Here is a 24,839-nt window from a genome sequence, read left to right as displayed (position 1 = left end):
AGATATAATAATAATACATAACATAACTTAAAAAACATTCTAGAAGACATCTCACGACCCCCCATTCGTGTCTCGCGACCCCCCAGGGGTTCACGACCCTCACTTTGGGAACCCCTGCTATAGACTGCATTATTACATCACATACAGAACGTTAAAACAACATAAAGGAACATCATTCATTGTTTTTCAGTTAGAACAGTGACTACTTCGTCCGAACTGGCAGCGGTACAGATGCTGAGGGCCCCTCCCCTCCAGCAGCAGCGTAATTGGGAGTTTACTGTCTTTCTTTCCCGGAGTGAACTGCCACAGAGGAAGCAGCCACCCAGCACACACACTCACATACACGCAGAGTGCACTAAGAGTTCAAGAGAGCCGCAGTGTGCGTTGAACTACAATTAAGGCGAGTGGAAGTATTATTCTGGGTTAGAATTCTTGTTTATTCATCCACTCTATTTTTGGTGGGGACGCGGTTGTGCGAGTGTCATACTTTTGGTGACTTTTGCTGTTTGAGTCAGCCAATTAAGCAGAGTGACGCAGCAGTCCATGTGCGCGTGAGAGGGGAGACAGCTGGATGCACAGGTAGGATGAAACTCTGAAAAACGGCAGCTAAGATAGTACAATTATTTACCACTTTATTTAATACTCGCAACATTCAGCTACAGCAGAGTACAGTTTGAGTTAATTCACCGTTTGCGGAAGGCTAGTTACTGCCTTTTCCATCTGTTGCATTAGTGTGATAAAGCTTAACGAGGATAGGATGTTTAACAAGCTAGAGTGGTTATTAAAGTTGGATGACTTAGAGGAGGAGTAGTCTATATCATTTGGGATACATTATTAAATTCAGTCCATAAATAAAAAACAGTGTTTTTATATCACATAACTCTAAAATGATGACTTGTGTGAAAACTTTGCTGAAAGCATGGCGGCTCACTAACTTTTTACACAATACAGTGCATTCTGAAATTATATTATCCTATAAATAATTTTCAGAGGCATGTAATCCTTTTGAATAGAATTGTAACAATAAACAATCTTCGTACAACAATGCTGTTCTTAGTGGGGGGTATTGTGTTTCTCAACTGTGCAAACAGGAGTGGGCTGATGGTGTTTTAATGAATATAAGCATGTTGATGAGGTATTAATGATTTCCTTTAATTCAGCTGATTTTTCAACCTCTAAATATTGAGCTGCATTAATGTGTGATTTCTCAATACTGAGAGATTTTTGTAGGTAGAGATGTTTTCAGTTTATTCTAGAAGTAACACTGAGCAGTAGCCTACATTGTTTGACACATGGGCTTCAAATATTGTCAAACTGAATTTCACAAGGCTCACTTTCAACCACCTGTACTTGGTCTAAACCATGTTCATGCTTTTATGCAGTACATTCAATAAGTTGCAGTGAACATTTTTGCTTTATTGTGTTAAAAGAAGACACTGTCTTGTGTGGTTTTACCTTTATTTTTCTCCTCTAAGTAAGTCTAAACAGTCTCAAAGACCACCTGTGCACTTATTACATCTCTGTAGATTTATTGAGCGTCTTACAAGGATCTGGTTAAGGGAGAGTTGTAAGAGAACTGAAGATTGGAGTTGTTGGTATTGTTTCACTCTAAAAGTGTTTTTCCGTTTGTGAGGCAAAAAAAAGGATTTTTATGTTTTTTGTACCACAGAGAGACAAGCCCTAAAATGTCTGTTTTTTTTCTTGTCTGTTAAATTAGTGGGTCACTAGGTGGTGTCTGCCTGGTGTGCTTAATGCAGACTGTTGCATAAACACAAGCAGTTACAGGTTTACAGCAGATTCAGCTGCTGAAATCAAAGCCCTGAGAGCTATACTTGTGAGCTTAGAGGACGTTCAAGGAACCTTTTCAAAAGTGACAACACGTTTTTGAAGAAGAAACTGTATCTTAATCTCATGTCTGTGACTGGTTTTGATAATTACATATATTGTGAGACTCGTTGAAGGGGTTGAGAAGGATGTGTGGCTGTACTTTGTTTACTGTATCAGTTACTTCAACTATAAAGAGCTAACCCTTAGGCTCCTGGGTGTTCTGATTCCCTCATGTTCTGTACGGCATGTTGACGCACACAGCATCAATATTCAGCTGTGTTTTGAGTGGCCTACAGCACTGATCCTGCTCTCTGAGGCAGTGTAACACAGTTCATGCTGAGGCTCTTTCTGGTGATGAAAACTAAAAACTGAAAGAACACTTTCTCAAAACTCAACAGGATTTCGGTTGAAAGTGTTATTAAAACATACTTGTAGCCATGCTGCACACTATCCCAGCCTTTTATGGTCATGTTTCCAGAATCCCTCAGAGCAGACAGACAAAGCGGCTCAGCCACCTTCTCTGCAGTGCTGATGTTAGTGTGTTTAGAGAGTCTACAACAGCTAGGTGCCAATGACTTGCAGACAGACAGCTTGGCTGGCTTGGCCTGCCCTGCAGCTCTGTGGCCTCTGCATTTCCTCTGTCTGTACTGAACTGTACTGGAGCCAGTGTGGAGGTAACCACATTGCTAAATCCTTCCCAGGACTGAGGAACAACAATAGAACATATTTTCCACATTTCTAGAAGACTTTAATGCTCTTGAGAAGAGTTGTTGCATAGCATACTTGGGTGTACCCCTACATCCTCAGGCCATCAGGAGACAAGTGAGAGCACTTCCAACCGTCACTCACTGCTTTCATATCCACCTGCTCCCACCTGCCCACCAAGGGTTGGTATTAGCTTACACAGACACACATGCTCATGCATGAAGACTCTCATGCACATTCAAAGCTGCATGACAAGGGATGGGAACTATTTCATTTTTATCAACTGAACTGTGAACTGTGACAAGTGTTTTATTTTTCTCCTTGATTTATAAAAATAAACATTACTCTTTCGCATAATGATGGATCGACAAGAAAAATTGCAAACCTTATATACTTAGATAAATAAATGATAGAGAAATAAAACATAAATACATGAATTTAACACAATATCAGCATACATAACACATTTTGCATACCTGAAAATTGTTGTCTCAACAGTGGTAAAGAGGTCTAAGCAGCGCAACACGGACACAACGACGCACAAGTATGTGGTGCTCATGTCCGCGTCAGACCCTGCTGCGTAGGGACGACACGGAAGTATAAATCAGCCTTAACCCCTTTACCACAAATGTTGTCACAGCACAGTGACTTCCATCCACTTTCTCTTTGTTCCTCTTCCCCTCCATCGCTAAGGTGAATAGAGTTCTTGCAGAACAGGGTCTCTTCAAAGGAACCAGGGGTCAAGTGGGGCTCTCTGAACTAAAAAGCAAACATTTGGACTGTTTGTATTAGGGATGACCACAATTAATCGATTATCGATTAATTGATTGTTAAGAAATTACTCGAAACACGCATTTTTGTTATCAATTTTCCGTCACGTGGAACAAACATCATGTGGTCTCATATTTCATTCAGCTATCAGGGAGGTGTTTTAAGTTCAAAGCATGTTTCGAAGTGAATCAGCTGTTAAAGGTGTTGCGCACAGCAGAGACGCTCAGCTGGCGGCTGCGGCTGTGCGTCAGGTCTCCACGTGCGCTTTTTAAAAGAGGATCAATACAAAACTGCTGCCAACAACAACATGGACACGAAGGTTGACAACTTTAAACAGGACATTATAAGCATTTCGTTGCTGTAGAAAATAAAATTTAGGGGGAAAAAACATATTTGGCATTGTTTTTGACGTAAGAATAATAATGTTTTTATCAATTCATTGATAATTGATTGTTAACATTTCCAAAACTCGATCACGGAAAATACTTAAAATGTACATCCCTAGTTTGTAGACATGATTCATTTACCTCAATATTCTGTAAATGTGAGCTCATTTTTGTTTTGCACTTGAATGTGACAAGACGTTGCTGAAGCTGCTACTGCTAGCTGTGGCTGGGGTGTTTTCGTGAACAGCAGACCGCTGTGCTGAATTAAGTGCTTCGTCATCATCGATGCGCTTCCTCTCTTGCATGAATTGTCTTTGTTACACTGTGTCATTATCTTTTTTAGTGAAGCTTAGCCAACTCCAGTTAGCTTTTTGTGGTTCGCCATGATCCCTCTCTACTTTCATGGCATACTGCATAACAAATGATCTAATGTTATGCCAGCACAGCAGGTCCTGGCGATAAGTAGAATGTCTGTGGACTGAAAAATAATTCTCACTGAGGCCTAATCCTGAAAGACTTATGGCTCGTTACCACCAAGTGGTCTGGTATGGATCAGTGCAGTTTGGTACGGGTCGGATCGGTAAAGCCTGATCCTGTTTGCATTTCCACAGCCAACCGCGCCCCACTTGGTCGGCAGCGTGTAATTTCAATCTCCACCTTCTGGGGTCGGATCGGTATGTCTGGCACCCCAACAGAAGGGTACCAAAAAGTGGGATGGTACGGCTCTGTAATTTGGGGACCTGTCCCATTTTTACTCATTGGAAGCGCTACAAAATGTGGAACGTGTAATGCAAAATGTAAATTCATGTACTTTACTTAATCCCCAAATCTCAGAAATTTGAACCGGTTCTTGATACCGAAGCCTAGTCATGACCCATTCAGCATGTGTAGAGATGCTTGTTTTGTTGTCCCTTATCATCCGAGCTATCCGCATATTTTTCCATGTGTTGTGGTCTCACTTACATGGATGCTACTTGGTTTTGAATAGCCGCTCCTCTTTGTTTCCACATGTTGTTTCTGTTGCTGTTCTCTCTATTGAAAACAGTTAACTGCAGATCCAGTATCACTTCTCACCACCACTCCTCCACCTTCACATTTACTCTTTGAAGAAGAGGTGCAGTAGTGCTGCAGTGGGCAAGTCTTTAACAAAGGCAGCACTAGCATTATGAGATGAATCAATTAATCAATCAATCAACTTTTTTGTATAAACCAAGCACTTTATGTCACTTTACAGATAGAGCCAGTTTAGGTGATTCAAATTATAATATTATTTGCAGTGGCCCATGATTGCTCCATAAATGGGCATGCATTTGGTAACAGTGGTAAGGTAAAGCTTTCTTTTAACAGGTAGAAACCTGAACAGGACTTGTTGGTGGACAGTCATCTGTCCTGACTGGATGTTACGAGACAAAGTGGGATAGAGGGAGAGACAGAAGGAGTTTATTTGTCTATTATCTGTCTTTGGTGTATCTTGTTACCATACCAGCAGTTGCCCTAAGTGTTCTCTTACCGATGTTTTCAGATAACAGCATGGGCTGGGACAAAATGTGGACAGACAGGACCTCAGGGCTGGAATTTTATCCATCTCCTGTGGGCTTTCCCCAAAGACGTACTCTATACTTCACAAACGGAAGGAATTCAACTGGAATGTTGTTTCGTCCCATTCATAGATTTCCCACATAGAGGTTTAAAAGCAAAATGTGATTTTCATGAGAGGTCAGCTGTATTTTGGTGGGCTGTTGGGAATTTGCTTATGTGATGCAAATGGATGGTTGTAAATGGTTTGCATAGAGAGAAAAGAAAACTCACCTAATCCCTCTAACTAGGGCAGTGGGGTTTACTGTCAGGACTACACTGTTGTTAGGTTGTGAGAGTGGGTGTAACAGTCTGGATTTCTGATTTATAGGATTTATTAGAGGGGGAGCTGCTGCAGGAAATACAGACTTTCCTAATGGCAGGGGATCAAATGTTCTACTCCACAGGAGGTATCAGGTATCCTTACCTAACATGTTTTGTACTATGCAATCTTTCCTTTTTTAGTGGTAATTTTAATTTAACCTTTCCAACCAAGGTCCTTCACCATCTTTATCACCATCTTGTGGGTAAAGAGATACTTTGGCCTTTTTATTTTGCTTTCATTTCACTTCTGTTTTCCCAAGAGATACACATGCTGTGTGTGTTTCACTCTGATAAGGTGGGATAATGTTTGAGGTTGAAATCCAAAATGAAGCCCAGCTTGCAGTCTTAATATTTACTCTATAACCTGAGAAAACAAATTAAAGAAAACAATTAGACAGTGGTGCTTTTTAAGATGCCAAAAAATTTAAGTTTATGTAGGTTGAGGTTTTTGATCTGAGTCCAGAACAATCTTTCATCCCTACAGGATCACATGTTTCATATTCACCACAAGCAGTTCATTCACAGGGTACAGTTAAACACAGTGAGATATGTACTAAATATGTCATGTTAACATTGTTGGAGCTAAATGGTTCAGACAGAAGTTGGAAGATATATTCATGTTGGACCTTTAAGATCAATAATACCTCTTTTATTAGTAGCCTGTGGACACAGAGCTGACAGGTTTTTTCTTTTATGTATTCATAAAAAGTGAAATAAAATACTCTTTTTTAACATATACACTATAAAACAGTGCCACAATATTACCAATAAGAGTGGTGCTTGTCTGTATTTGAACAGTGCTGTTTTACCTTCTTTACTGCCATCTACAACATGAGTTATAGCTACCAGAACAACTTAAAATGTAATGCTCCTTGTGTATTCTTTGTAGTTTGTATGCAGTGAAAACACAAATAGTGGGGCTGTCTTGTATTTTCCCTGTGAGACATGAACTCTCTCGGCCTCACAGGGGAGTTACATGCTTGCTCTAATGCAATGTGAAAACAGATGATTGACTGTAACCAAGAAAAACAACAAATGTTTCAAGAGTTAGAAACAATTACCTATGTTGTTCTGCCAGGTCAGTGCCTGTGGCCAGGGAATAAAGACAAATAACTGCACTAATGCTCTCTGTCCTGTGGAGATGGAGGGTTTGATAATAGAGTGCTCTGCAGGACACTTGGGTGCTGCTAAATGCCTCATTAGGGGTGGCCTCTGTGTGTGAATGCCCATGGCCGGAGCACTTCTTCACCATCTGCTCCGTACTCATGTTGGCTGATAACTTCCACAGGGGATATTCTGTCATTTAAAAGTTCTATTATTCAAAAATCTGAGCCCAGCATCTTAATGTTTTGGTTTGGGATCATTCTATTTTGCTGATTTCATTTGATGTTGACTTCAAACTCAAACAAGGCAATATATCTGACAAGCTGACATATATGAGATCCTGTATGGCTAAGATCAGAAGCCAGCAGCACCGTATCGGCTGCTAGCTTTAAATCTGTCACCATCACCATCAGGATTGTTTCCCATCACCCCCTGCACCGTGTGCCGGCCATTCTGCCAAAGACAACAGGGACTCTAGCCGTCAGGAAACAGGAGTGTTAGCTTAACCCACATGGCACAAGCTGTCTGTTTCTACTCGTTTACACCTCCCACTCTCCCATTTTTTTTTTACCTTATCTCTCTTCTCATCTCTATTAACCACTCTTTCTGCAGTATTGACTTACTAGCAACACATATTGTGTCTTTTCCTGTGTGACAATCTGCCGTTGTCATCCTTTTCTCACCAGATGGTGTTTTAATGCTCCTTTTCTTCTCCTTTGTGTGGCGTGCTGCAAGGGTCTATACTCCTGATAGATGTGGGCACTCAAGTGGTAAAGACAGATACATTACCCGAACACCACTCACAAGGGTGAAATCACGTCACTGCTCCCCTGAAGAAAGTGTAGTGGAGATGAACCCCACCACGTCTGGCACTATCACTGTCGCTCACAGAGAGTGTGAAGTCTGCACAGACTTAAAGCTTCACACTTCCTCACTCTCTTTGCTGTTTGCTCATCTGTCACACACAGCTCTATATCTGTATTTCTAACCCTGAAGGTGTGAAGGTGCCTCAATTTGTCATCTTAGATAAACAGAAGTCTGTTTATCAGGGTCTAATCCTCTCTGGTTAGAACATTTGGATGGGTGCCACTCTGCCCTGATTTTCAGTCATGAACGCAATTGTGAAACACGGGATGACAAAACTGTGTAGATAAAAACATGAGCTGATATAAGATGTGCATTTACATTTGTATCTGTCAGACAGTGTGCATTTCTTAATTAACTCATGCCATACAAAGAGTATGCCTGTGTTCGGATTAATGTTTTTGCTCTGAACGTCATCTTATACCATTTCTAGCTGGTGCACTCAACTGCTCTACACAACAGGCTTTGTCTCAGTATTTGGGGGTATGTGAATGTGGGTGGCGCACTGGATCAATTAATCTAGGTAGACATTGTTTATGTTGTCACAAGACAGGTTGATGTGTGTTATCTGAGATGAGTGGCAGGAAAGTAATGAGGGAGATGTAGCAATCTGGTCTTTTGAAGGGGAGGCAAACGGATAGATTTCTTTATTGAGCACTTGGTTAGTTGGTATGCAGATGGCTATTGAAAATGTTAAAAAAAAAAACACTGTTAAAACTCAATTGGAAAGGTCTTTGGTGGGGTGGTGCACCACATACACAAAAACTGGGATTTAGGGTAGGGTTAAAATGTACTATGAACTTTGCATAAATGGATGGCTTCTCAACACTATCATATTTGCAGGTTTACAGTAGGCTCTTAAATTGCAGTGCAAAGCAAGATATTTACAGCCGTATTACGACTTGTCTGCAGTGTGTAACACACAGAGGCTTCATGGTGGGGTGAAGTTGTTGCACCTCCGGGCTGCTGTAAGAGGTAGTAAAGGAACTGGCAGGACAGCACTGTGTGTGTGTGTGTGTGTGTGTGTGTGTGTGTGCGTGTGTGTGTGTGTGTGTGTGTGTGTGTGTATGTGTGTGTGTGTACTGTATATGTGTCTGTGCGTGTGTGTGTATGTGTGTGTGTGTGTATGCGTGTGTGTGTGTGTGTGTGTGTGTGTGTGTGTGTGTGTGTGTGTGTGTGTGTGTGTATCTGTGTGCATGTCTGTGTGTGTGTGTGTATGTGGATCTCCCACCATGTGTTTACATGCATTGCCTCTCATGTGTCCGCAACACTATAACACACACTGGGACACCAATATTATGCCGTTGCACAGTTCAGTGTGTTAGTACAAAGGCGGGATGACAGCAGAACTTTAATATAGCACTGATGAAGAATTGCTATGTGCAAGCAGCTGATGTTTAAACCTTGAAGTTACATCACTGAAAATAACCCAGCATCTGCCACAGTAATTCCAGTCAGTCCCATGTCTAATAAGGGCACATCGTAACAGAAAAGCCAGCGAGTGTTCCCATGACTGTTCCCTCACACAGCTTACTTTTCATTGAGTCTGAATTAATGTCTGTGCTTCAAGCCTCTTTAACACACTGTGAAGTCCTAACCAGGACATGGTTCATTTTTTACAGGACATAAAGAAGGAGCTGACAGGGTCATTGGCCAATTCCAAATCTATTGGCTAGTATCATTTAGCTGAAGACTTCAATGAGTTAACCCAGTCAAAAGATGACAGAGGAGAGAGAGAAACTGAAAGAGGGCATGGCGGGTTGAAAGATTGGAGAATGTGACTGCTTTGTGAGCCTGACCTTTGTTTTGGGCTAACAGATTTAAAGACGATACAAAAGGGAAGGCAAAGACAGGCAACAGCTGATGTATGATGGGTAAAGAGAGGAGACATGCCTGTGGGGCTCCATGGTGAAACAGCCCAATAGTCCTAACACAAACCTGTAAGCATATCCTGTGTGAAGTTAGATGAGACTGTAGGGGTGCGCACACACTCTCACACACACGCACATGATTTGATTGCTCCTCCCAAGCTTAACTCTCTTCTCGGGTCTCCCTCCAGGGTTCGCAGAGAAGGACAGAGTGAAAACGGAACAAGACCACTCCACACACCATGAGGGGAGAAGACTCTTTGAATCAGAATCTGGATGAGGTTGGGGCTCAGTGCTGCGTGTCTGGCAGTAATTATGGTGGTAAAGGGAAGAGGATTAAGGTACTGTCCCATCCAGGGGTCCCATTAGTGGGACTGATGTTGTTGGCCACCATCCCCTTTGGAGCGAGCATCAAACAAAGTGTCCCAAGGGTCACACTCAGCCACAGAGGTAAGAAGAGAAATATTGCTGGATTTTCTGCTTAATTATAGCGGGTACATTTTTACATTTACTTTAAAACTACTATATTTTTTCTGATTGTGTCCAGGGTAGTCAGAGAGCAAATTAAGTCATTCTTAAAATTTGAAGTCAGGCAGACAACATTCATCACCAGTGCACTTGCCCTTGCTGAGGTTATATTTACAGTTACATGTGATATACGACTGCTTTGACCCACCTGATTCCTCTACATTTTCTTTTCTTAATCCCCTTTTCTCTGTTAGTCTTTTAGCCAGTCATACATCCAGATCATTTTTCTTTCTCTGCAACATTTTGTCTCTGTTTCTCTTGCGGCTTTGTGCACACAGCCAAGAGGGAAAATAAAGAGGGATTAGTAGACTCAGTTGCACTGTTAAAACAAATGGTCTCTGAAACATTGCTGTAAAGTGGAAGTCCAGTTAGAGATTTGAGACACACTTACAGATCCATTAGCTAACTCAGTATTTCAGTTTGATGGGCACAAGAATGGACACTTTTTTGTGAAACAAGAACTTAATCTCTTCATTCTGTCACTCATATCCTATTACAGAAACCTGCAGTCAATTACAATAAAATAGGGTGTAGTGATGTCTTTTTTCAATACTCCACATCCAGTGGACACTGTCATTGAATCTTACATGTATATATTGACCAGTCCCTACATAGACCAATGTCTCCATGTTCTTGGTTTTGCCTTTCCTTAGTCTGTTTGCTCAGTACCACCAGAGGAAAGCTAAATTATTGCTCCCCTTAAAACCTGTTCTACACTCCAGTGCAAACTTTACTTCAAAGTCCTCGTCCCTCATGCTATGCATCAGCCACAAGGAACCACACAAATGAACTTCAGTCGTGCTCCATAAAAGTGAATCCCCACTGTGACCTAAAAGTAAACTCGCTTTGACTCCGACTTCTGAAAGCTCTCCTCTGGTGAAAGGCTTCCAAATCCCAGTATAGCTGGAAATAGACATATGTCATATATGTCCTGGGTTTCCAACAGAAATACATGAAAGTAGCTGCAGGAATAATGATTGTAAGGGACAGTGTTTACTCAGCAGTTAGACTGGTACTTAGCTAAGTTCGTCTCATTTTATGTTTGTTCCAAACCGACCAGCAGATAAAACAAAGCACTGCACATGAGTACATTTTAATGAGGTCACAAATTTGGGACAGAATTTTTTTATACTCTATCAGGGTGTGTCTCTTGGCTTTGACTCTGAGCACGGCTGACAAAACTTTACAGTTCATTCAGGAGAACAAATGTCTGACTATGCATTGGTTTCCTTTGGACCACCAATTAAAGCAGTGGAACAATGTCCATTTTCAGTCCTTTCACACTGAAAGAAGAGAATCAATCAAAAGCAAAATCAACTCCAACTCGGTGCACACATCATGCACACATCATGCACACATCATGTCATCGGTGCGCACTCATCAAAAGTAACACCAGCCAGCAGTGATCACTCTTCAAACATCACATCTAATCGGCCTCCAATGAGTGAGAGGGGAAACCATCAAAGTGAAATTATTCCCGATTGAGTGAACACCTCCAAAACAACTGCTCTCCACTCCAAACTTGTACATTTTCCTCTGAAAAACAAATCTTTAGGCACAAGTTCAAGTTTCACTCAGAGTCAAAACACGGACGTGTGGCCTCCTGCCAAATAAAAAGCATACTCATCTGGCTTTCAGTGTAGTTTTAATACGCTGCGCCTACAGATTGTTGTTCTGCCCTGTATTCTTAATGTGCAACCAATGGTATCTAATTACACCACATGCATTCTCATCATAGTGTTGTGGCTTGTTTTAATGGAAGGCTACAGTTTATCAATCAAGATAATGTGTTGGACATACTGTATATCTTCTACTTGTGAACAGTTGCTTAATACTAACCTCCATTTCATTAGAAAAACATGTCTATAAACAGCATGTCCAAACATATCTGAGTGCTTTAAATGAGCGTTCATGTGGTCGTCAGTTTCTTATAGATATTACTGTTTCTTTAACATATCGACCTGGCTGCGATGTCACTGTGTGTAGTCTGAAACCATGGTCAGAACATCCCATGCTGCATATTAATGGCAGACTGAGGCTGTGAACATGCATCAGGAAGACAGTGACCTCATCTCATCTAGCTTAAATGCAGAGTACAATCATCAGTTTGACTTATTCATACTTAAATGATGTCACTCTTCTCCCTGCAAGTACATCAAGAATCATTACATTATTATATGTTTTCAATTCCTTCTGTTGTTTCACTCTGTCTTCGGGCAATTGTGTGGTTGACGTAGCTTTAGCTCACTCATCCTGCTTTAGGTGGTCTAGAAGTCTAGAAAGTAGATTTTAAAGTATTAAAGAGTCTGGATTTACTTTATCAGTCAAGTCTAAACCTGTTGGCAGTAAGCCAGTGCTGGGATGCCTTACTTAAATAATAATGTGAATGGAACAGCCTCCCATCTCCAGCAGAGGAGCTAATCAATAGTAGTAGGGGGCTCTCTTCATTGCAGAAAGGTGTAGAGCTCTATTCTAAGTGGCAACAGCTAAGCAGGCTGTTTCAATGGGCTTGTTTACAGAACAGATTAACGTTAGCCGAGGGCTAGCAGGCCTAATCTCTCTGTAGGGTTTAGTCTGCTTTGGGCATGATGTATGTGTAGGAGTGGGAGATATGAGCATGTGTGGGGGGGCCAAGAGAAAGTGTGTGTGTGAGGCTGTGTATAGGATGAGGTATTAAGCAGGATTGCGTGGTGTAGAGAGCTCCTTGAAGTTCAAATATTGAAGGTTGGTAACCTCTCCAATCCTTCACACCAAGAGGGTAATCACAATGTCAATCCTTTCAGAGTGACTCCCACAGGACTCCCCCACATTGAGCCTGTGTTTATCCAGGGCATGTTGCTATACTGGCGCAGTGAAAAGAAGCTGGTGATAGAGGAGATTTCCTCAAGATCAGCGAGATCAAGGACACAATACTGAACTGAAAATGTAGTCAGTGTTCAGCTCCCCGAAATTGAAAATGTAATAGGTCAAAGTTTATCAACTGAAGATATAGTCAACAGTATATTTTAGGTGTTTTTTGCAGTGTATTTAAAGTATTAACCACATGTAATAATATAGAAATAAACGGCAAACTTGACCATCATCTTAAAGATGAACAGCAGGTATCCCACAGCTCTTTTATGATCGTGTATCATATTGCCTGTGACACTCAAGTTGTGCCAAAGCCTCAACTAGTGCTGTGCGATATGAACTAAAATTCATATTGTGGTATAAATTGAATCCCTTCACGGTATCGGTATATACCGCGATGTAAACTATTGTAACAATTATATAGTCCCTTAGCGAAGCTAAATTCATTAAAGTAAAAAACAACAAAAAAAGAAACAAAAATAGACATAATATAATTTTGAGAACATTTATTGTGCAGATCTCAAAACTCAAAATAAAACTCAGCACTCTATGGTGCAAAATAGTGCAAACGAACAAACAACTTTGCTGATATTTTAAATAAAAACAGTACAACTACTCACGGAGGTCTTTTTCAACTTTCTCTCGGAGTTGGCCGCACAGTTTGGGCATTTCTGTTTCATTAAAATACTTGCGGCTCGGCACTACGTATCGTGGATCAAGGGTTTTAATCATGTCTTGAAACCCACTGGGTTCCACTGTTTGGAAAGGGACCATGTCTTTGCACAAGTGTATCGTAATGGCTTTTGTAATGTCCGTCCAATGATTACTCTTTTTATCATAGGGAGTACTCTTTAGGACAAACTTTTTTCTTCCCTCCTGTGTTCAGAGTCTGACTGGGCATTTGAATGGAGCGCATCCTCTGGCTCTCCTCATGCTCGAGGACATGTTTTGTTTTTAGATGGTAGAACAAATAGCCCGTGTTACCTTTGTTTGCAGGCACTGTCACTCGACACATCTTGCAAATGATGTTTTCTGCTCACTATCCGACTTTTGAAATCTGAACCAAGTCCAAATCACTGACGTAGCACCGTTTTTTTTAACAAGCTCCTCCTGCCCCGTGGTCTATGTGCCTGAAGCCATTTTTACACGGAGGCAGGTACGATGACGTCATCAACAAGTGTTATCGCGATTGGTGGGTAGAGTCCAAATCTCTACCGTAGACTGAATTCATATCATTTATACCATCTACCGCATATGCCGCGCGCCACTAGCCTCAACTTCGGTTTATACAGATGCAGACTGAGACAGCTAGTTTTACAAAAAAATTAAAAATCAACCATGACATCTTCACGGTCAATGAAGAAGTTATGAAAGTACCCTCATAATGATATCTGATCATGCATTCACTGAAGTACAGCACTGTCAAATTCTTAGCTACTGTGTCTCTTCTGTATCAGCATCTGTAGCGAAGGTGTTGAACCACAGAGGATTAGATGGTTTCAAGCCAAGCCAAGACACGTCTTGCTCTGAAAGAGGAAACCCAATGCTTGTATTTTGATTTGGTCATGAGTGATTTTAAGAAAAAGAACTAAGCTTGACAGGGTAATCTTGCCAAAATAGCAGCATAAGTGTAATTCAATACAAGATAGGGGAAATGTGCTGCAGGGCTTTATTAATCTTTCTTTCTCTGTTTCTCTCTCTCTCTCTCTCTCTCTCTCTCTCCGGACCAGAACTGCTGCAAGCCGGCAGCCTGTCTATGTTTTTAGGCCCCTCTGATGGCCTGCACTCCCACTCAATCCTGTTAGATGAAGAGAGGGGTCGTCTTCTATTTGGAGCCCAGGATCACATCTACCTTCTGGACCCTGACAATCTGGCCAAAGCCCCAAGAAAGGTCTGCTAAGCTGGCAAGAAGCTATACTAGAAATAAACAAAATAATGGATACCGAACAATGCAATCTCAGTTCTAAGGGTGGAAAAAACAAGGTCAAGAATGAGTCTGGTGTGATAAATAAACAGCAGAGTTTTGTTATGTAGCTGTTCAGGCCATTTACTTTACTTGAAGGGTTGTTTAGGTAGACTCTAGAGTGTTTACAGCAGCTTCAAGACTCTCCACACCCTGTGACAGGAGGCTAGTGCTGGAAGAAATTCAAGTTTTAACAGGAGACAGAGTATCTCCCCTACACACCAGTCCCCAGACATGCAAACTCAGGGCTTGGAGTCACTTGAGACATGCTAACAACCTCTGTTATTTACTGTGAATGGCTCATTATTTAAGAGACACTCATTTAGCCCCAGCTCAGAGCACTTATATACCTGTCTATCCATTAAGTAGGATGATGTAAGGTATTTTCTTCCATTACTGTGTGGTGTTTCTAAGCTGAAATGCACTCAGCTGTGTTTTGTTTTAAAGAAGAGCTCCCCTCTCAGTCAACAGCAGTCTGAAAGTGTCCGTCTGGTGAGGTCAGGGCCATCCTGTTAGAGGGCAGAGTGTGCATGCTCATGCTCAGACATATACACAAGCAACCAAATGCATTTGGACTGATGCCACATGTTGTAAGTTTGTAGATGTGAGTGTGTGTTTATGCAGCTGAGGTTAATACTGAAGAGGGGAAACAGTGTGTTTATTTGATTTTTATCAGGTTGTTTTAACTCTTCGTCTTGCTCTCAAAGTGTTGCTTTTGTGTTGCCTCCTTGGTCATCGAAACTGATGCCAAGGAGATATGCAACAAAAGCCTTACTCGCTCTGCCTTTTGGGACTAAAGCTTGGCAGTGAATTTGATCTAGAAATGCAGTGTTTATCTGTTAATGAAGAGGCATACCTGAAAAGAGACCCTGGGGCACTAAAACAAACTGAAATATACTGCTCCTAAGCATTCCAGCTGTTTCTACCTTGATTTTATAGAGATAGCTGCTTCACTAAAACTTATACTGCAATCTTTGAATTTCTACGAATGCTAAAGGTGAAACAAGGCCACTGATCGTAACTTACTTACACATTTCAGAACCTTCAATCAAACAGTGCCGAGTCATCACATCATACTGCACAATGGTTTTCTGTATGAATTCCTCAGTGGCATGCAATGATTTGAAATCATGAGATGTTTCAATAATTGCTGTGGTGCATTTGCATGCGTGCTCCGCCTCTGTTGACCCATGAGTAAGTTTGGTGATAGCTCTCCATGGTAGGATTTAGGCGATGTAACAGGCTAAGCACATAAGCCTGTTATAACACATGTGTGAACATGGATGCTGGGGTACGTTGAAGGGATGCCGAATGTTATACTCGTACCAGCACCAGGAGGAGTCAGTTATCGCATTACTGAGACCAGTTCTTTAATAATCCCTATGGTGTTGGAGGGGGAGAGGCATGGAGGGAACATTTCGCCAGTACTCAATTTTTAATCTAGCGCTTTTGAATAAAAATTACACCACCACTTGAAAATGCACAGACCAAAAGTGAGCAAAATACTAACTAAAAATCTAAGTAAAACATAAACACAAATCCAGCCCAGCCCTGTGTGCAGTTTGTTTCAGAATTGAGGAGCCCCAATGGCAAGGGCCAATTCTCCTGATACTACAAAAGAGCCACTGAAGGATCTTGGGCACACAGGCTCCGATAGGTTTTGGGGTCAGGAACTTTCTCAGTGGTGCGCTTTAAAGTGCTCCATAAAATTTTATATTCTTCTTTAAAAAACACTTAAAGCTAAGTAACCAAAGTATCATGCAGCCTCCTTGGTAAGTCTGGCTAATGAATTTTAAAGCTGGTACAGATTGACAGACATTATATTGTTGTTTTATTGGCTTAAACAGGTATAAAGTGCCATACGATCATCTGGTTGTTTTTTGTAGATAAAGCTCTCACCTTAAAAATATGAATTATAGTGGCATTTTGAATGGAAAATTCAAAAAGGCCAACATGCTATATGATGAGATTTAAATATAACTCCTTTTCTTTATCCGTACTTAGATTCACTGGCCTGCTCCCCGGGACCGAGTAGAAATGTGCAGACTGGCAGGCAAAAATGCAAATGTAAGTGCTTCCAAGGAAATTCACTTTTTCACAAAAACGTCACAAAGATTCTTCGAGGGTTGAACACCAGTATGTGTCATAATATAAAGTACACCTGTTCTGTCAGACTTAATGTAATACTTTGCTCTTTTTCTGCCCCTGCTGTGCTAGGTGGAGTGTGCTAACTTTATCAGGGTCCTCCACAACTACAATCGAACACATGTATATGCATGTGGAACTGGAGCCTTCCACCCCAGCTGCTCTTTCATTGAAATCACCGGACGCAGAGAGGTAAAGTAGATATGAGTCAGCAAACCCAGCAGAAATGATTATAGCACAAGTTTAGGAGTTTGAAAGTGTAATATGTCTTCCTTTTCGTCTCAGGACGGCGTGTTCCAGCTGCTGTCTAACACAGTGGAGTCTGGCAGATTGAAATGTCCTTTTGATCCCTTGCAGCCATTCACCTCAATCCTCACAGGTAAGATGAGTCGTCACACAACACTAAAGTAGTCCTCTGCTGCCTTATCTCTCATGCACCAGAATTTTCTCTTTACCAAGGAATACAATTTGTTTCTCCTCAAGTCTCCACTAAGTTGTTTGAGTGCATCTTTTTTTCACCAAAAAATATTTTTGCAAATACTTTTGGCCTTGTTAGAGGCAAGCAGAAATTTCCCAGGAAGCAAAATAAGTCATCTGACAGGAAAGTGTAAACAGCACGTTACTGAGTCTTAGCTCATTATCACGTTTGTTTCTTTAAGTACAGTATCTCACAAAAGTGAGTACACCCCTCACATTTCTGCAAATATTTTATTATATCGTTTCATGGGACAACACTGAAGAAATGAAGCTTTGATACAATGTAAAGTAGTAGGTGTACATCTTGTATTACAGTGTAAATTTACTGTCCCCTAAAAATAACTCAACACACAGCCATTATTGTCTAAACCATTGGCAACAAAAGTGAGTCCACCCCTAAGTGAAAATGTCCAAATTAGGCCCAAAGTGCCATTATTTTCCAGCACTGCCTTAACCCTCTTGGGCATGGAGTTCACCAGAGCTTCACAGGTTGCCACTGGAATCCTCTTTCACTCCTCCATGACAACATCACGGAGCTGGTGGATGTTAGAGAACTTGCACTCCTCCACCTTCCTTTTGAGGATGCCCCACAGATGCTCAATAGGGTTTAGGTCTGGAGATATGTTTGGCCACTCCATCTCCTTTATCCTCAGCTTCTTTAGCAAGGCAGTGGCCATCTTGTGGATGTGTTTGGGGTCGTTATCATGTTTGAATACTGCCCTGCAGCCCAGTTTTTGAAGGGAGGGCATCATGCTCTGCTTCAGTATGTCACAGTACATGTTGGCATTCATGGTTCCCTCAATGAACTGTAGCTCCCCAGTGCCGGCAGCACTCATGCAGCCCCAGACCATGACACTCCCACCACCATGCTTGACTGTAGGCAAGACACACTTGTCTTTGCACTCCTCACCGGGTTGCCGCCACACTCACTTGACACCATCTGAACCAAATACGTTTATCTTGGTCTCATCAGACCACAAGACATGGTTCCAGTGGTCCATGTCCTTAGTCTGCTGTCTTTAGTAAGTTGTTTGCAGGTTTCTTGTGCATCATCTTTAGAAGAAGTGTGAGGGGTGTACTCACTTTTGTGAGATACTGTATTTCTCAAGCTGTGTTTTTATGTAGATTCACTGTTGTTAAAATGGTAAAAAAAAAAGTGGAAGAAAGAAGCCACTTCTTTCTGACTCTTTCTTTACATTCATGAGCTTAATGCTCTTCATTCGTCTCTATATATACTAAAGTAATGGTTAATTCCTTTTTCTGTTAACTTTCCAGATCAGTACCTGTATGTGGGCACATCTTCAGACTTCCTGGGCAAAGACACCACATTCACACGCTCCCTCGGACCTCCACCTGACCAGCACTACATACGCACAGATATCTCTGAAGACTACTGGATCAATGGTACACACATGCTTGCACATATCCAAATTAACACGCTGAGTGCACTCAAAACTTGTTATTGCTTTTTTTTTTTCCAAACTTGCAGCCTCTCCACTGATACAAAGAGCCTCTCTGTGCCCTCAGGATGGTTATTGGCATTCCTGTGCAGAGGAAACAGCCCACTTATTCATTTCTCTGGAACTTTTATATGAATGCCAAAGCTGAACAGGGACCACACCTACAGGGGAATTTACAGTGTGCCACAAAGTTCACGACTGAACCCTTAGTCACACAACCGCGTCACGCACTAGCACACACACACACACACACACACACGCCTAACACACACACACACACACACACACACACACACACACACACACACACACACACACACACACACACACACACACACACACACACACACAGTCATCACTGAGGAGGGTGTCTTCTCTTTTTGTATACATCTCCTGTCTCCAGTGTTTTACAGCCAGTGATGGGTTGTCGTGTATAAGCAGTTGTCCCCAGCAGCTAAATCCTTACACATGGTCTCCACATTTTATAACCACACAGTCAGAGATGTTTGGAGGAATGACGTCTCTCTCTCCCAGCATGTGTTGGCCCTGGGCGGGCAAAGAAGAGAATAAGAGCATGTAATTTCTTGCAGTGTTTCTGTTCCCTGTGAGCCCATGGAACATCTCTTTGACAATGACCCCCTGTCCTAAGTGTTAGCAGTTGGACATTAAGTTGTTCCAGTCAGGGAATCACCCTCTGGTGCTTGGCTCAGCTTCTAGGGGTTGAGATAATGTTGATGTAATGTCACTGCAAAAAGCTTTTGGACTTGTCCCTCCCCTCCTTGGCCAAAACATAGACGATAACATGCTGCTCTCAGTTTACGTTCCTCAATGATATGACCTACATTATGAAGAGGTTGTAATTCTTTGTTCTAAAAATATCTTGTCACGTTAAGCCATTATTTCCCTGATGTCTTGATACACACAAGATCAGTGCAGAAACCCTCCGGTGTTATTTAAAGAGCTTATTCCTACTCGTGTTACAGTGTTGTACTACAGTAATTGTTTTTCGATAGTCATTCGACAGCTCTTGATACCAATACTTTGCAGATTAAGATTTTAGATAAAGATTTGGGATGCATGCATTGAATTTTATATATTCTCAAAGAACTTAATGCTCAAAGCATTATTTTTCATTTTTTAAACTACAATAAGAATATTTTTGTTTTAAGAAATGGAACATTTAGCTTCTTTGCTACCTAATTTGTTCTTGCCACTGGCTGTATATTACAATGGAAAAAGATTCTGTACCTCCTCTCAATGTACTAAAGTAATGCTGAAGCATCATTGAAGTTCCATTGGTGTTCAGGAAAATAAACACCAGCGCACCCTCTTACTTAGAGCCCGACATCAGGTAGTCAGCTAAACGCTGCCGTTTATCGTTATGTGGTCTCATAAGTGATAAATTCAGAGCCTCTCTTTCCTCCTCTGAGCGCCCACACAGACCTGGAGCAGTTCTGCTGTGTAGTCTGATTGAAAGCGTTTTCCTTTTTGCAGTTGTTTTCTGATTTGATGTGTTTTTGAATTTCCACTGTTATTGCACTTGAAGCACATCTGCTGGCTTTTTACTGTGTGTTTTCACCATTTTGTTTATTTTGGACTTCTGCATGTGGTTTTAGCATTTATAGCAAGTTTCTCCTGATAAATACTGCTTGGGCCACTACAGATAATCTGCCCTTGTAAGTCACTGTACAAGTTTGACCTATGTGAGCATGGAGATGGCGGACAATATGAGCTATACTGCAGTCTGTCATTAGGGGGAGCACCAAATATTTTGGCTTTACTTTTGGTGAGCTTTCATGTCCTCCATCTATGGCTTTTAATAATCACTTTAAATTTCATTTTTTATTAACAGCAATTTAATCACTCTCATTTCCAGCTGCAGCAGGTAGCTTACCTAAAACACAGACAAACCAAAGAGGTGATGAAATTATTAACATAATGGAGCATTTTTGCAGCTAGAAATCCTCACTTTTCTTTAGTTGTTGGTGGACACAGTCCAAGCTGTAGAGCCAGCACTTGGTCTTACATTAAATTTATGTTTTACTTGACTAAAGGGTTAAAGCCTACTGTTTATCTTGTCGATTTTAAGATCTTATTGATTACTTTTGAAATTTTAAATGGACAGGCCCCAAACTATTTAAGCAACCTTTTAACCCCCTATGTGCCTAGGCGGCCCCTCAGGTCTGTGGATGCATCTCTGCTGGTTGTGCCAAGATCACGCCTTAAAACAAAAGGTGACCGGGCCTTTTCAATCAAAGCTCCAAGTTTGTGGAACTCCCTGACACTGACAATTAGACAGTCCACAACCTTAACTGCTTTTAAATCCTCACCAAAAAACATTTTTATATAAGAAGGCATTTCTCCACCCCTTATTCTTGAATTTGCTCTCCACCCTGTTTGCACCGTTTTCATGCTTTGTAATTCTGTTTTTTTTGTTGTGAAGCACTTTGTAACCTATATAAATTAAGTTCATTATTATTATTATTATTATTATTATTATTATTATTATTATTATTATTATTATTATTATTATTATTATTATTATATTAAATTTCCTGTAAGGAACTTTTTGCTTATGTCAGTTTGGGCACCCCTGTGGTCAAAACTGTACCTTTTACATCTTTGCAGATTTTTTCCTGTAAGTGCAAGTCATGTTTTCAGACAAAAATGTCATGTTTGGGTTTTTTTCTGCAGTTAAATGTATCACTCACTGCACAGACATTGAGATATAGATGTGGTCAGTCTTGTTATTGATGGTCTTGTTTGCTTTAGTAGATCATAAAAATGCATCACTGTTAGTTTAATAACCAGTCTAAAACTTCTAACAGGAGCTTTAAACCACCTTTATTTAACATAATAAATCAATTTGCTGGTCCATGCATCAGCCTAACAGCAGATTTAAGTATTGTACCCCAATCCTTGGCTTAGTATACAGAACTGGTAATAAATCTGGTCTTTCTGTCAAAGTACAGCTAAGTTGTAACTGAACAAGTGCTAAAAGCAGTGCCACCTCAAGGTTACAGCTCATGGTAAAGACATTACCTGTCTCATTTTAACACCCTTCTCCCTTCTCTCTCTTTTTTCCTCCCCTGTCTTTAGAGGCCAGGTTTATATCTGCTCATCCCATTGCAGACACCTACAACCCAGACGATGACAAGATATACTTTTTCTTCCGTGAGGTGTCGTGGGAAGGTAGCGATAAGAGCGTCGTGTCCCGAGTGGCTCGTGTGTGCAAGGTGAGATATTACACAGAAGAAGTGGTGAAAGTTGAGGAGTTTTCGGAGACATAGGAAGGGGAGGCCAGAGTGTGAAGGATGGTTGAACAAGCAAAGGAGGAAGAAGGGGATGGAAGTGTAAAAGTCCCAACTAGCATACTGTAGGACGATAAAACTCCCTGCATCATGATGGGACAATAGAGAAAGACAGTGAGAGTGAAGGACTTTTTCCAGTGTGTGGTGGATTCATAACTCCAGCAGTGATCTGATTGGAAAATGATCCTTTTGTTGGGCCCCAGCAGGATTGTTTTATGTCCCCCAAGAGGAGGCCTTCCTGATACATTCTTTCCTTGTAATCATCAGAAAGACTGTCAGGGGCAGTCATTCATGCTTTCAGCCCTTTTGTGCTCTGCTGATGTGGCAGTGGTGCTTCTGCCTAAATGGTCAATGGGGTTGGTGTTGTTGAAAAATCTTTGTCATCGTCTCTAATAAAAGTTTACTAAAACTGAATATTTTGTTGCAGCACCATACATTGAATCAGTATCATGACATTAAATAGATGTACCTTGCCTGACAGAGCTTACATTTCTGGTACCATTGCGTTATATATTTTGCATGATACAGTGTGGCATTCGTCTTCTAAATGAGAGTTGCCCACACAGCAGTTTGCTATTAGCATTCAGTGGACTAATGCTACATTCTTAGAGAAAAGCTTTCGGCATCTTTATGACTTGGGAGTAAGCTGTAAAGCAGACTGCATGGAGAATCCTCAGGATTTCAGCTCTCTCTTTTTCCCTGTCTCTCCCTGCTGTCTCTCTCTCCTGGTCTTTGTATTTTTCCTCCTCCACTTTCATTATCTTTGAGTGTGTTTTTCCCTGCATGTTAAAGGAATCAGGGGCACTTCACGTCAGTCCTCTTTGAAGATTATCACCTTTGTGAAAAAAATTCTCATTAAGTTCTTAGATTTTTTTTTTGCCTCTTGATCATAAGTGCATTATTCTGTGTGTTGAACCTTAACGGTCTTTATGATACCGCTTAGTCGGTGCGCTGGCCAACTTTAATAGGGAGGCTCTCTTAAGTTTTGTGAGCATCACAAAGAGGAGCACTTGAATGCTCTAACCAGAGCTCAATCAGGGGTCGCTACTTAAAACAGCAATTCATATGCTAAGATAACAAGGTTTAAGGTTTGCGTCCAACACTGCACTTCCATTTGTTTCTCTTTCCCTTTGATGTTCCCCCTCCTCTCTTGCTGTTTCCGCTCTTTCCTTTTTCTTCTACCTCTGCAATTACTCCACACTGTCATTACCCTAACTAGAAGGGCTCTTTTGTGCCAGATAATAGAGCTAGAGTCATGTGTTTCACCTGTTTATTTTCCTAATGAGTGCCGCCAAATCAGTGCAAGTCTTTTAGATGGATTACTGTCAAATTGTGGTTTAGTCCGTGTATTATTTATTGTGGTTGTCTTTGAGCCATATTGGACAGCTTCACAATGCTGAGTCTGAGTATTTTGTTACAGTTTATGTTCTTGTGTTTCAGAATGATGTAGGTGGGCTGAGGAGTCTGACCAACAAATGGACCACCTTCCTCAAAACCAGACTTGTGTGTTCCATCCCCGGACCAGATGGAGTGGACACACACTTTGATGAGCTCCGTAAGTGACAGTAAAACTCAAGAGTGAAAATCTAGGCCAATAAACACAGTTCTGTATTCCAGGAACTAGTCTGAGTGAATTCAAGAGATAGAGAGAATTTATAATTGCACCAGCAGTGGCAGGAGTCCTTGCAGGCATAGTTTTTATTTAATATTAAGCAGCAACGACGGTCTAATATTTGAGACCATAGTTGCTGCTTGAAATTGAATAAAGATGTTAGTGCAAGAAATACTTCTCACTGCACAGAAAGGTCATAAAAATAACCCTCCTGTTCTCCTTCTTCTTTCTAACAGAGGATGTTTTTCTGCTTCCTACGAGAGATGACAAGAACCCTAAAGTGTACGCAGTCTTCACCACCTCAAGGTAAGTGAAGTGTTTATCACACCACCATCAACACCATTTTTACTTCTTTATTACTAAACTGCTCTCCTCTTTCTGCTTTGCGCTTAGCTCGGTTTTCCGTGGGTCAGCTGTATGTGTCTACAGCATGGAAGACATACGGGCTGTCTTTAACGGACCTTATGCCCACAAGGAAGGGCCTGACCACCGATGGGTTGAATACGAGGGGAGGATACCTTACCCTCGTCCTGGAACGGTATGCAGACAAGCACTTACTTTTGTGAAAAATAACTTGCATTTCACAAAGAAGATGGAAACACTCCTCATTGTGCATGCTAATTACAAAAAACAAACATTGACCAAATGTAACAGATTAATTTAAGGGTGAAATGTTTATGATGCTGCAGGCTATACATGCTCACATAGCCTTTGATTTGATGAGGTTGCTCCACATGTTAATCAGACTCTTATTTTAGTTGTTTAAAATGTAATCAAGGGGAGAAACCGGATTATAAAGATTGCCTCATGTGTAAAGCTGAGTGAGCTGTATTATACACAAAGAAAGGGAGCAGGAGTGACACAGATGTGCCAGATGTGCTCTGCCTCCCGTTGTTCTTTATTTGACCACCAGAGGGAGACATGCACCTGCACACTGTTAGAATTGAGATTCAAAGCTCAAGATTCAAAGGTTTTTATTGTCAATTTTCACTGTATATACGAGACATACAGGAAAAACGAGATGCTGTTTCTCTCTTCCAGCTTTTAAATATCTAAAATTCAAATATAA

At 41.1% G+C, this 24,839-nt stretch overlaps 1 protein-coding gene across 3 annotated transcripts in view; it reads left to right on the top strand.

Annotated features, from left to right (window-relative positions):
- Positions 1–206: 206 nt before the first annotated feature.
- sema3d (sema domain, immunoglobulin domain (Ig), short basic domain, secreted, (semaphorin) 3D) overlaps positions 207–24,839 on the top strand; it is a 37,200-nt gene continuing 12,567 nt past the window's right edge. Inside the window, exons 1-11 of one of the 3 annotated variants that reach the window (XM_034684795.1) lie at positions 207–579; positions 9,616–9,874; positions 14,533–14,693; positions 16,770–16,832; positions 16,983–17,102; positions 17,196–17,289; positions 18,663–18,791; positions 21,947–22,083; positions 23,599–23,713; positions 24,007–24,076; positions 24,164–24,308. In XM_034684795.1, the coding sequence (XP_034540686.1) occupies positions 9,667–9,874; positions 14,533–14,693; positions 16,770–16,832; positions 16,983–17,102; positions 17,196–17,289; positions 18,663–18,791; positions 21,947–22,083; positions 23,599–23,713; positions 24,007–24,076; positions 24,164–24,308 (1,242 nt within the window). In that variant the 5' untranslated portion in view covers positions 207–579; positions 9,616–9,666. Of the gene's footprint in view, positions 580–9,393; positions 9,497–9,615; positions 9,875–14,328; positions 14,405–14,532; positions 14,694–16,769; positions 16,833–16,982; positions 17,103–17,195; positions 17,290–18,662; positions 18,792–21,946; positions 22,084–23,598; positions 23,714–24,006; positions 24,077–24,163; positions 24,309–24,839 lie in introns of those variants that run through there. The other 2 variants (XM_034684796.1, XM_034684797.1) reach the window with 2 other exon arrangements.

The sequence above is a fragment of the Notolabrus celidotus genome, chromosome 6, assembly GCF_009762535.1.
Source record: "Notolabrus celidotus isolate fNotCel1 chromosome 6, fNotCel1.pri, whole genome shotgun sequence".
Taxonomy (NCBI): Eukaryota; Metazoa; Chordata; class Actinopteri; order Labriformes; family Labridae; genus Notolabrus; species Notolabrus celidotus.
The sequence above is the reverse complement of the archived record's forward strand: the minus strand, read 5'-3'. Positions and strand labels throughout refer to the sequence as shown.